Source organism: Staurois parvus, unplaced genomic scaffold, assembly GCF_062004578.1.
Source record: "Staurois parvus isolate SC_StPar_1 unplaced genomic scaffold, SC_StPar_1.0 ptg001151l, whole genome shotgun sequence".
In the NCBI taxonomy this organism is placed as follows: Eukaryota; Metazoa; Chordata; class Amphibia; order Anura; family Ranidae; genus Staurois; species Staurois parvus.
In genome coordinates, this window is record NW_028318947.1 from 271,307 (window position 1) to 284,522 (window position 13,216).

Here is a 13,216-nt window from a genome sequence, read left to right on the forward strand (position 1 = left end):
TTTTTTTTTTTTCATAGCAAGGGATAGTCTTCTACAATTTTAAACTGGAGTGATGGTACTTTTTATTCTCTCCTAGGAAAGTCTTTGATGAAAGTTTGGAGGTGTTGCAGCAAGAAATTAAAACCCTTCATGAGAAAGAGATTTCACTGACTGAGAGCAATTGTGCCCTTCAAATTAAACTGCACCAGCAGCAGTCAATGCTGCACCACCTGGATGATGAGAGGAAGTCTGTCACTTCTGAGGTCAGTATATGTGCTAATGTCAATACTAATTCCTCCTCTTTATAATATATTGAATAGTGAATTTTTATACAGGCCTTCCTCTAAGACATAGGTCTCCAGACTGCAGCCGAGGGCCAGATGTGGCCCTTTGCTTGCTTTTCCGCAGCCCTTTTTGTACTATTTCATTTACTGATGCCAACAATGGGGCATTATTCCCCATTGGCACCAATGAAGGGGAAGGATTCCTCCCACTGACACCAACAGTGGGGCACAATTCCTGCCATTGACACTAACGAAGGGATACATTTCCTCCCACTGGCTTCAACTATAGGGCACTATTCCTCACACTGATACCAAAGATAGGGCACTATTGCTCCTACTGACCCCAGAGATGGGGTACTATTCCTCCCACTGGCACCAGAGATAGGGTACTATTCCTCCAACTGGCACCAGAGATAGGGTACTATTCCTCCCACTGGCACCAGAGATGGGGCATTGGATTTTCCCACTGATGTCAGGATCTTTTCTTCTCCCAGAGGCCACAGTCTAGAACTCCTAAAGTCTGAAGGAAAGTAAACTGGCCCTTTCTTTAGAAAGTTTAGAGACTCTGCTCTAGGACACTGGGGAAATAGAAAGACCAAACTCACCCACTGAAAGCTATTACATCAAGGAATCCTCCTTTAATGTGATATTTGTCCCTTTCTGCCCTAATCAGCTTAGATAAAAGTTGTTTGAATTCCCAACCTATCCTTACTTCTCCTAAAGCCCGTCTCCCAAGAGTTTTTATTTTAATCATTCTTGCTACTTGAATCCTTTTGGAAGTGGCTTACCTATAAGCAAAATCTTACGGGTATGAGCTTTTGGTAAAAGTAGGACTATATTACCACAATGACACCTGTGGGCCAGTGCCTTGGGTGGCAGGATGAGAGGGGGCACCAAACCCAAAAAGTGACAAACTGTAATAGCTTTTTCACTGTTATTTCCTGATTCAGTCCACTTGTAGACATTTGGGGCTAAAGTCAACAAAAGAATTGTAGAGGGAATGGGGTGCAGGCAGTGGCATAACATAAGCAATAGCAGCCCACACTGCTGTTATGAGGCCTGAGGTAGGAGGTGGGCCCCATTAGGGAGGCTGTTAAGAAGAGAAAACAATACTGTGAAGTTTCTAGTATAGAAAAGCTGCTATCCACAGATCCCTCTGTGCAGTAGGAAGCATTTGCTTATCTGTCCTAGTAATGTAGATTTATTTCCCACTGCACTTCTGCTGCAGACTGACATTAAACCTCTATTCCTAAAGCAGTACAAAAATCCTAGAGTTCTTCCTCTACTGAAACCTTATAGGACAGCTGAGGGGTTTGGTTCTACAATGAAGTTTGTATTAAATTGGTTGTAAACTTTTACATATACCCAGTGAAGGAATCCTCCTACATATGTTGTACCTGTTTATCTGTAGTATTCACTCCTCTATATCAATTCAAAGTCAAGAATTTTTACAGCATTTGTGAGCTTTCAGAATTCAGGGGGTGGGAAGTTGAAGTTACATTCTGCAGAGCTGATTGGAGGGAAGGGACATACTCCCTTGCACACAGGATAGAGCTGAAGCTGTCAATTACAGGCTCTGTGCTGGAGCTCCCTCCCCTATCACCTTTTTATCTCTGGTCTCAGGAAAACCTGTCAGAAGTGACTCATGTTGATAACAGAGGAACAAAGCAGGAGACAGAAATGACACTTTGTGCTCTGGATTGAGACAAGTGCTTACTATAGAGGGACATGCTTTGCTCATATTTCATGTCTGAGGTTTACAACCACTTTAGGAATATAGAGTACTTGTGTGCAAGAACATTATTGATTTTGTCATAATATAATATCAGTGTTGTTGTCATTGTTATTATTGCTACTAAAGCTATGCCTTTTATCCATAGTACTCGTCCCTAAAAGTCTGATGGTTCTGACAGCTCAACTGCTGTCCTTGATTTTGGTATATTTTATGTGGAGATCAATGACAGGTATTGTCACAGTTGACACTGCAAGCTGCTACAGAGAGAGGTACCCATGGCGCCACACCAAAGTTATGCTATGGGACCCCATGGTTCATAGTTGCACCCCAGGGTGCAGGGAGTTCTGAGAGCAGTCAAAAGGCTCTTTATAATTCCAAAAAAATAAACCCTCTCACTGTTGCTTATTTTGGACAGCTTGGTCTGCATGTAAAAGTGGAGACAAATATAAATAATATGTAAAATATTAATAAAAGGAAATACTAAAAAACTATTGTAACATATTTTGAAGTGACCACATTGAAAATAAATATTAAAACTTCTGTTAGTAAGAGAAGGCAATGGATCCTAACCTTTCCCAGGGTCTACACTGCTGTATACTGCTTCCATCATGGACTCTCATGCCCTGTAGTCTGCTAAGAAGCCAACATTTCCAGGAGTGTTAATCTCCTGGGTTCCCCACATCATCTTCTAGTGAGTCCTCCCTCCGACGTAACATCACCACTCTCTTCTGCAGTGATGTGAAGTCAAGGAGGTGACCATTGAGAGCTTCTGGAGACCCATGAGATTGACACTTCCAAGTGTTGGTTTCTTAGCTTACTTCAGGGAATTGATTGTTTTAACAGTATTGTTTACAAAAGGGATACTTTACTCTTTTGCAGTTATCAGATTATAATATTTTTGATTGAGGTCCTTCAAGCCTGTGTTCAGAGGTATTAGCAATACAATGCTGTATGGGGGTCGTAAGAATGTAATATAATATGTGGCTACCTTTTCTCTTATGGAAATGCAACTCATAAAAACAGCTTGGATTGTGTTACAGCGCACAAGTTGTGAGAGCGCCAATCAGAAGCTTCTGGAGAAACTGCAGGATATGCAGCTAGAGAAAGAGCAATTACTGAAGGAATATGATATTCTCCTGAAACGGCTGGATGAATCCATCAGGTAAGGTGGCTGCTAGGGAAATACCTAGTACAGATTTCAGCTATGGAGATATAACACCCTCTGCCACACCACATTTTTTAACTGTCTATAAACCCACATTATGAACTTTTCTTATTTGGTCTGTTAAGTATACCATTTGAAAACATTTTGTTATACCACTTTGATAAAGGTTAAAAAAAATACCTGTTGATCCTGCCAGAAATCTAATGCTGTCCTGTGCACTCTGTAGTGTTATCTCAAGCAATATTATCAACTCTGTCCAGTTCATATCCGTAGACTACCGAACACTTACCCCTATGTTATGGAGATGAGGAGTCCTGTGCTGGGGTGCCATTGCTGTTCCCCCATAGATACAGTGATGTGAGTAAGCATTGTCACCCTAGAACAGAAGTATGCTACTGTCAGGATCACCAGGTCAAAACAAGGGAAAAAGTCTGGAAAAAAAAGAAAACCAATGCAGCCACCATATTGGGGCAGATGTATGAAAATGTCTGCTCTCTCCACATAGAGACATTTTATGAGCTGGCATATAACCTGTCATTCTCCCTGGACTCCTGTGGTCCCTTTTCAGCTACATTTCTGAAAATATTACTTAAATGTACTGAGTTGTTAGAAAATGCTATCCTATGCCATGCTGGCTTCACCCTTTTAAGCCTAGTACATGCTACTATTTTTTTTTTTTTCGCTCAACCCAGTGGGCTGAACGAAAAAAAAAAACCTGATCGCTCAGGAGGAGCCACTGTACTAACTATCTGATAGTAGTACAGCGATCTCCCCCCACTGTGCTAATGTGTACTGACGGGGAGGGGACGGCACTGCTCACCAGAAGCCTCCGGTCAGCGCTTTCAGCCATTGGCTGAGAGTGCTGATCGGGATCCGATTGGCAGACCTTTTTCGGTCTTGCCACTTTCAACAGAAGCCGGCCCAGTTGCTGTACTTGGGCCGAATGTCGGACAGTTTCTATTGAACCAGCCAACATTCAGCCCGTGTGTACTAGGCTTTACTTTGACGTCTCAGTTGGTGCAAAACACTGCACCATCAAGATATTTTTTACTGATCACATGTAAGAGCATAGCTTCTGTTGAAGGAAAGGTAGGTCATACATCTGCCCATCTGCCAGTTGGGGAGTTACAATAGCATATTCATGTAAAAGCCTATTATAGTAGCTAGATCTCATGTGTTGGGGTGCTGCCTTAATGCTTTAAAATGTGTCCATGCTAAGTTCATAACTAATTAAAACATTATATTTACAATACTCCATTATTTCTGTCTAACCAGGAAATACAATGAAATGCAACTACGCCACAAATCCAAACTCAGCCGAGCCAAGGAAATGTATCTAAACGAGCTGAACCAGAAGGACCAGCACATTAAACAGCTGGAAATGGAGCTCAGTGTGTCCAAGAGCCAAACAGAGAAGGTAGGCTGAACTCCAGGCACATCAGTTATGACATTACCATGTGGTGCAAACACCTTTGATAATGACTGATAATGGGGCAAATGGCTATGATAATGGGAAGTAAAAAAAAAAATTGTACTAAAGCACCCAAAACCAACATGCTTACCTGAATGTGCTTTAATGTGCAGCTGTATCTCTTCTGACTGGTTAACAAACCCACTTGCCTATATTCAGGGAGGAGAGGGGTTTATTCCACTAATATGTGCTGTCTGTGGACTACCTCCAGTAAATCCACCCGTATGTGTCCCATCTGGAGATTTCCATTCATGTCCTGTCCTGGTGGCAACATATTCACTGTGAGAAAATCCCCAGTGGGAACACAGGCCTCAATAAAAAGCCAATTTCATATTTCTATACCTGTTAGAGGATTTTAGGACGGAATGTGAGGAAAAATCGTACTTACGGGCCATTGTCTACAAAACATAAACTGACTGGGGTGCTAAGTAACCCGTACTCTATGCAAAACTTGCTTTATATAGAAATTGAATCTAAGACCTGGTTCAAATATATGCGAATTGGATGCGTTTTGAACCTCATCCGATTTTCATGACATGTGGACCAAAAACCTTTTCTATGGAGTTGGTTCACATATGTGCAAGCCAGTCGCAGTGCAATTTTAAAAAGTGTCCGGTACGATTTTCAGCCTGGTTCATGTGTGAATTCCAGTGTCATAAACTTTAACAATTTGCACCTGAATCGCTGAATGAAGTTGCACTGGACAGGGCTAGAAATTGCGCTGCAAACCAGCCCCGTACATATGTGAACCCACTGCTGCTCTGCTAGAACTCTAATGTACTTCAGCTGTCAGTGAGCTCTGAAATGCCAACTGCAGAGAAATCAGGTGCTGTATACCACTCATGCCCAACTAGCGGGCCAGGGGCCACATGCAACCCCTCAGCACTTATTGTGTGGCCCTTGAGGCCATTGACGAAAGTAGCCTGTATTTCAGTGCTTACGCTAGCCAATAAAATATTTTTTAGACTGGCTTCTAGAAGGTAAATGTTTGCTTTGTTTTTTTTCACTGCACTTTAACTTTTTTTTCTTTTATAATGTATCAAATATCAAATGTGGCACCAATAATTTTTAAGAGGGCTGTAGGTAGCACAAATGTAATAGAATTGATTTGTACAGGGGCTGTAATAGCCGTGATCTCTTGCAGCCTAATGTTACATGTCTCCAGTCTATACCTGTCTCCTGAAGCACAGCATGTCAGTCTCAAACTTTATTATTATTATTATACAGGATTTATATAGCGCCAACAGTTTGCTCAGCACTTTACAATATAACGGGAGACAATACAGCAACAATACAGTTCAATACAAGAGGGTAAGGAGGGCCCTGCTCCTTGGAGCTTACAATCTAATAGGGAGGGGCTGGTGGTACAAAAGGTAATAACTGTGGGGGATGGACTGGTAGGAGGAATAGAAGATTCCGTTATTAGCTGAAGGCAGGATAGGCTTCCCTGAAGACATAGGTTTTTAGAGCCCACCTAAAAGTGGGCAGAGTAGGCAATAGTTGGATAGATTGGGGTAGAGAGTTCCAGAGGATGGGGGGGGGGCTCTAAAGAAGTCCCGGAGATGAGCATGAGAGGAGGAGACAAGGGAGCTAGAGAGCAGGAGGTCATGGGAGGAGTGGAGAGGATGGTTTGGGTGATATTTGGAGACAAGATTGGTGATGGAATTGGGGCAGAGTTATAAATGGTTTTATGTTATTGCAAATGTTTTGAATTTTAATTGTTGGGCAATGGGAAGCCAGTGGAGGGATTGGCAGAGAGGGATGACAGATATGGAATGGTTAGTATGGTGGATGAGTCTGGCAGCAGCATTCATGATAGACTGAAGAGGGGATAGCCTGCGATTAGGTAGGCCAGTGAGGAGGGAGTTATAATAGTCAAGGCGAGAGATAACAAGGGAGTGAATAAGTTGCTTAGTGGTTTTGGTGGGTAAAAATGGGAGTATCTTGGACATGTTACGGAGGTGAAGTCTACAAAATTTGGATAGTGATTGGATTTGGGGCTGAAAGGATAGATGGGAGTCTAGGATTATACCTAGCACCCTGGCATGAGGGGAGGGACTGATGATTGTGTTATTGATCTTGATGGAGAAGTCAGGGGAGGGGGCACGGGCTGGGGGGAATAGTATGAGCTCAGATTTAGAAAGATTGAGGTTGAGAAAGTGGAGTGGCATCCATGCCGATATGTCACTTAGTAGGTTAGTAATGTGAGAGGAGACTGAAGGGGTGATGTGAGGAGTAAAAATTTAGATTTGTGTGTCATCGGCTTAGAGCAACTTCTGTATCATGTTTTCAGTCACTAACCAGCTCCTGTAGCATACCTGCAGTCCCTAATCATCTTTTGAAACATGTCCGCAGCCTCTGACCATCTCTTGTTGCATACCTGCCGACTCTAATCATGTTTTGAAGCGTGTCTGTAGTCTCTGACCATCCCCCATTCCATGTATTTGATAATTTTTTCTAACATTACATTCACTGAATATTATGTGTGGCCCTTTGGTGATGTCAGGGGCCGCACTTGAGGCCCATCAAGTATATTGACCATTACTGCTATATTCTATCTGTATCATGGATTTTATCTTACCATTTGTGGAACTCAAAGGAGCCATCAGAAGTTTGAGTTTCTGTTGTTTTTCCTCTGCTAGGAACAGCAGCTGATAAACAGCATCACCACAGTGAATGAGCATTTACATGAAGAGAAGAGACGGCTGCTTCTGGAGATCACTGAGCACGAAGCTTCGGTGAGCAACCTCAAGTGGAGGTTGCGCTCATTAATGAACAGGTATGTAATTGCCCATCAACTTAGTGCACGATGTGATGCAATACAATCCAGATTGTTGAAGCACTGGATGGGTTTCATGTACTGATAAGAGCCTTTCTGTTCACAGAATGATTGTATTGAACTTTACAGAGAATATGCCAGCAATCTGAAAAAGGGAGGTAGATGCAAATGTGGAAAGGAGAATATCACGATGCCATAATTGTTACTGATCTCGTCTATTTAAAGCCTAAGTGCAGTCAAATTCAAAAAGAGAAACACCAACACAAGAGACATAACTTTCAGTCAGTAGGATGTGTCCCTTGTGCTGATTCTTCTTTTGATAGAGGTAGTTCTCCTCCGTCCCGCCCCCTTTTGCCTGTAGAAACCATACTACAGTTTCTTTTGAATGAAATGCGATCTATGAATGGAGGAAGTGGACCTTTCAACCATCCTCCTGTCCCCTATTTATAGATCATGTTTCATTTATAGAAGCTGTAGTATGGTTTCTATGAATGGGAGAGCTGGGCAGAAAGGGTGGGCATAGACCATTAGTGTCATTAGACCATGTTTGCCATTTTAAGAAAAATCTGAACCTTTACAATCCTTTTAACCCCACAGCACCAAGAGATTATGATGGTGAGGATGGAGACAGGACAGAGGACAATTATTACTGAGAGAAGAAGTATCCGCAAAAGGAACACATCCTAATGACTAGAAGTTGTCAATTGTACTGATTTTTCTGTTTTTAATTTTTTTCTTCTGCACTTAGGCTTTAACATTGGAGTTGTAAAAATCATGGTACACTGTACATGGTCTTCAGCAGAGTTGGTCACATACTGGTTCCCAGGTACATTATGTCCCTGGTAATGGTGGTATGAACAGTCTAGACAGCATAGAAACCAGTTTTGAATAGACTCCCTGAAAATGTGGATAACATACAGCAGGATTATATTGCCTGCGCAGACAGGTTTGAAGAGGGAGGACTTTACCCCTGAGTACACACCACACTTGGCCATGTGTATTCTACACATCTGTTCAGAGGTGACCGGTCTCTGTAACACTATGAAACTGGTTTTATAAAAATCCTGTAACAGGTTTCCGTTACATAAAGGTGTGCTACTTGAGTGAGGAATTGACCTAAAGCAAGTTACTACAGAGTAATTCACAGCGCATAGTTAACTCTATAAAAGACTTCATTTCCAAGCCACTAAGATTATAAATCCACTTTGTGTGCACCAAATACCTTTGAAAATCCAGATGTTACTTTGTAAAAGTAGCAGTGATGTCATATCTGTGCTGTACATATCCTGTGCAGAACTTTGGGCCAACAAGCCCACCCACTACAGACTGCCTGCAGAAAACTACAGAAGACAGCGGAGATAAAACCAGTCACCCTGCACAAGAAGAGAGAGCAGCAGTGACCGGTCTTTATCCCTGAACAAAGGTAAGGTCAGGTTCAGAATATTTGTTAATCCTAAAGAGGAAATTATTAAATTACAATTACACTCAAAATGAAGACATAATATAAATCACAATAACAAACAAAAGATAAAAGGTGGCCAATATAACAGAGTTTTTTTAATGCTAGATTACTGCAGAGGAAACCAAGATTCGTGTAGACATACACATGGATGCTGCATTTGATGATGCTTAGCCCAGGCTTCTACTTTGAGCTCTGTACAGTTCATATGTGGATTTGTGAAGCTACTGTATTTCTCTTTTAGGTTTAACAGCCCTAAAATTGTTTGTCTAATTGTGTCACCCTAGGAGTCAGATTCTAGATCATGAAAACCAGCAGCTGAGGGAAAGCGTACTTCAGCTTTATAACCAGATGCGCTCAATAAAGCAAGTATTAAAGAAACTGCAAGCCCTCAACCTACCTGTGAGTATGACAGTTGTAGCATGATGCCATGTACAATGACTGGAAGAATAGATAATATACTTTGGAAAATTGTAGCATAACTGGTCATCAGCTTAAAGTAGCCCTACCTTTAAAAAGTAAAGCTGGCCATACACTAATTGAAATCCAGCCAGTTCAACAGGGACCGGACGAATTTTGATCCATGTATGGGCAACTGGTTGTACATGAGGAGATCTATCGATGGACTTTGGTACAACCTGTCGAGTTTTTCCCGAACAGATCATTGAATTCTGATGGTGAGGAAGACTTCCCAATGTCCGAATACAAAGACTTAGCAGGAAGGATTCCCCATCCACATCAAATGTGTAGATGGGGGAATCAGATCATTGTTTTTTCATTCAACTTGCTGATTGAACAAAAAATAAAATGATCAATGTATAGGAAGCCTAAGTTTACTTGAGAAAAAAAAAAAATAGTTATGTTTTGATCTCAAGAGCCTGACCCAACCATGACATTTTGAAAATGTCAAACTAATAAGGCAACGCAGTGCTGACAATCGGTATGTTGCTCCTATAACATTGTCAATGAACCTTGTGGAGGCAAAGAAACACTGTAGAAGTTGCCACAACTATAGTGAATCTCACTATCTTTCAGGTCCCATGCTGAGTGATTGCCCTGCTAAACACAGGGTTGCTTGCTTGCACGGGCACTATTCTAAGAGTGCCTTGCATTTTCTAAAGTGAGTGCAAAGCTTTCTCTGATTGGATGAGGTAGAGTGGTGACATGTTGATCTCCACTCTGTCCAGTCAGAGAATGCCTTGTATTAATTGAGAAAAATACAAGGTGTTCTCTGAACGGCGCCTGTGCTGATCACGTGAGCCCCTGTGTTCGCTATGTAGCAGGGCAGGCTCTCGGCAGGAAATCCGGACGATAGCAAGGATCACTGCATTAGCATGGATCAGCTAAATATGGCCTATGCGTACTTAACATTTGGTCCTTGCTGGACAATTGTGACTATGCAAATATATTCATACCTGGAATTCAGCTTTAATATGTATTTTAAGAAATAGTTTTATAAATCTACTTTAGAAAAATTTCAGTATTATATCATATGTGCTCTTTACACCTCTCATGAATGGGCCCCTAAATCCCAGAGGGCCCTCATACAATTTCTTAGGCTGCACAAATGGTATGTTTTCCTCTGCCAACAGTATTTACAGGCTACTAAAAACCTGCCATCCTTGCACAGTGAGAGGTTTTAGTGTGTGCTTCAGTGTCCATGAGTTGATCTTACAAGTCAGGCAGCTTCATAAGAGCTTGTATATAAAGTCACATGCAGCCTACTATCAGGTGCATTCACCTTGAAACGTATATCTATGTACATAAGCTCAAATTTGCAATAATCATCACTTATGAAGTAGTGCATAGTCATCGCCAATCCGATTCCAGGGATACTGTGCACATGTGCCACATGCCCAGTCACGGGACTGCGCCGGGGGGGGGGCCTCAGTTTAGCACCATGCTGGAGGACAGATACTGTACAATCCACTTTAGTAGAGAGATTAAAGCCGGCCATGCATGGGTCGAATTCCGAAAGAATTTTCGTTCGAAAATCTTTTCTACGAATTTCCCACCATTAGTGGGCTACAGAAACAGCAAATTTTCAAGCGACCATCGAATTTGAGTAATCGGGCATGTTGAAAATTTTTTAAAAACTAACAAATTTCTAATCAATGATGGGAGAATCGTGCAAGAAATGCAATTGAAAAAGAAACAAGCGTGAGCTCTGACTTGGAAAGAAAAGAAAATTCTTGGCCATGAAAATTCTTTTCTGTGGCAACAGGTGATGAAATGAAAGGCTTAGTTGGTTTAATTTCAAAATCAATGGTGGCACCATCGGATTATAAAACGCAAAAAACTTCTGATTTTCTAAAGAAAATTCATTTGGAATTTGACCCATCTATGGCCTGCATAAGAACCTGATTGGAAATCATAGGGGGGATTTCCCAATCCAGTGTGGGAGAGACCAGAATAAAGTCACTGAGGAGGCGAGGCGGGAGAACAAGTATGACTGTTTGGAAAGGTACCACCTCTGTCCCTGGAGAAGGGTCAACCCACGGACATCCACTGCCTTGTACTGACAAAAGTTTGAATATTTGCTCTGCAAGATAAAATTTCTTCCATTTTTTTTTACTTAGGATATTGCAATGATGATTCCATCTGAGTGGCTATTGAGAACAGATGAAATGATAAATCTGCCAAATGAAAGGTAAGAAACCTTCTCCTAAAATAACATGCTGTAGTATCTCCAGCATTGTCCTGTGCCGTTCTTTTCATGAATTGCTGTAAGGAATTCAGCAAACGTGGGTGAGCAGCATGGGTGTATGAAGATGCTGCTCAGCATAAAGCCAAACATGTAAGATTGTGCATTTGCCTCTTCTAGGCTATGCACTGTTTTCATACAGAGATGCACTGTGGTAACAAAGACTTTGCCTGAGAAAATACCTTTTTGCTGCTTTAGGCCTGTCACGATCGCTCGGTCGCCGCCACCAACATGCTACAATCGCACGACCGCGACTAACAGTAATACGTCACACCCACGGTGTCAGACCCCAGACCTTCTTACCAAACTCGTGACCAAAGGACCGGCCGATCTAAAACCGCAGTGTGACGTGCGTAACAAGGCCCCACCCAGCTGCACCCTGCACAGCGATTGTCCAGCTAATGGGCTACAATCGGTGCCTGCAGCCTGAATGCGCTTGTTACTGGGTCGGGTTAATTACGCAACTAGCCCTTCTACTGCCACCACCGTCTTGAAATGTACAGAGAAGACGGACTCTGTCAGAAATACACACTATAATGATTGAAAAGTCACCTGTCCAATATGGTCAATTGGGCAGGGAGTAAACAAACATAGTAGCGTCTCTTCAAAAGGCAGGAATTCGTGAATTGCAGGTAAGCGCTTAAAAACAGTTTAACACTTTCAGAAAGAAAGATTTATTACTAAAAGAGTAATAAGAGTACAAAGAGATATCACAAAAATATATATATATATATGTATATAAAGACACAGCAGAGATAATAGGAAGAAGATTACAGGGTTAAGTTACTTGCCCTTAGCCTGGGTTTGCAGATACAAGTTGCAGAGCAGGATGATTCTTTATCTCCTCCTTCGATGTTAGCTGGGAGATCTGTGTGTAAAAACTCTAACTCTCAGACTTGCTATCCTGTCTCTTTTTAAAATCCCCCCAGCAAGGGGGGGTGGCTCTGCGTCTGCCCAATACAATATGTTGGCCAGGATGTCAGTGGACTCTCAGTTAAAACTAACAGCTTCATAATCCATGACATGAAACATACAGTTGACCTGAGGAATGTTCAATTCGCTTTTAAGTCTGGGAGAGAAGCCATTATCTGTTTTATGATGGGTGAAAAAGGTTACACTTACACAAACGGCTGGTACCAAACTAGGAATGCCTAGCCTGTGTTGACCCCCCACCATCTGTCAGGAGATAACATTTGCCTCTCAGGAAGGGAGGGGGGTAGGGAATGAGGGCTGAGGAATGCTTCCACTAAAAGAAAAGGAAAAGGGGAGCTCCGCGTCCAACTCTGATGAGCTAGTTTGCTACAAGGCCCCTTTCAGACAGTAGATCCGTTTGCTCAGCAGGGGATCTCTCTACTGATCCCTGCTGAGCAAGCTGATGACAGGTCTTTGTCCACTCCGCTGCTGCAGAGCGGACACAGCCTGCTTTTTGCTATGTGGCGGTTGGATGGAAACCGACCGCCTGCCCATTTACACCCGACTGTCATCTGACTCATTCTGCCAGACAGATAGGGAACGAATCCCCAGTCTGTTTTTGGCTTATAGGATCAGATCAGATTCCTGCGGGTGTCAGCTGACACTTGGCTGCTGACACCTGCCGGTCCATAGAGGTCTATGGACTATCCGATCAAGTCCACCTGAAA

The 13,216-nt window shown here is 42.3% G+C and overlaps 1 protein-coding gene across 2 annotated transcripts in view; it reads left to right on the forward strand.

Annotated features, from left to right (window-relative positions):
- Positions 1-13,216, forward strand: part of CCDC30 (coiled-coil domain containing 30) — a 94,469-nt gene that overhangs the window by 80,277 nt on the left and 976 nt on the right. For both annotated transcript variants that reach the window (XM_089659388.1, XM_089659389.1), the window contains 6 exons: positions 77-242; positions 3,039-3,160; positions 4,439-4,580; positions 7,277-7,413; positions 9,160-9,274; positions 11,452-11,522. In XM_089659388.1, coding sequence (XP_089515514.1) covers positions 77-242; positions 3,039-3,160; positions 4,439-4,580; positions 7,277-7,413; positions 9,160-9,274; positions 11,452-11,522 — 753 coding nt within the window. The remainder of the gene's footprint in view (positions 1-76; positions 243-3,038; positions 3,161-4,438; positions 4,581-7,276; positions 7,414-9,159; positions 9,275-11,451; positions 11,523-13,216) is intronic.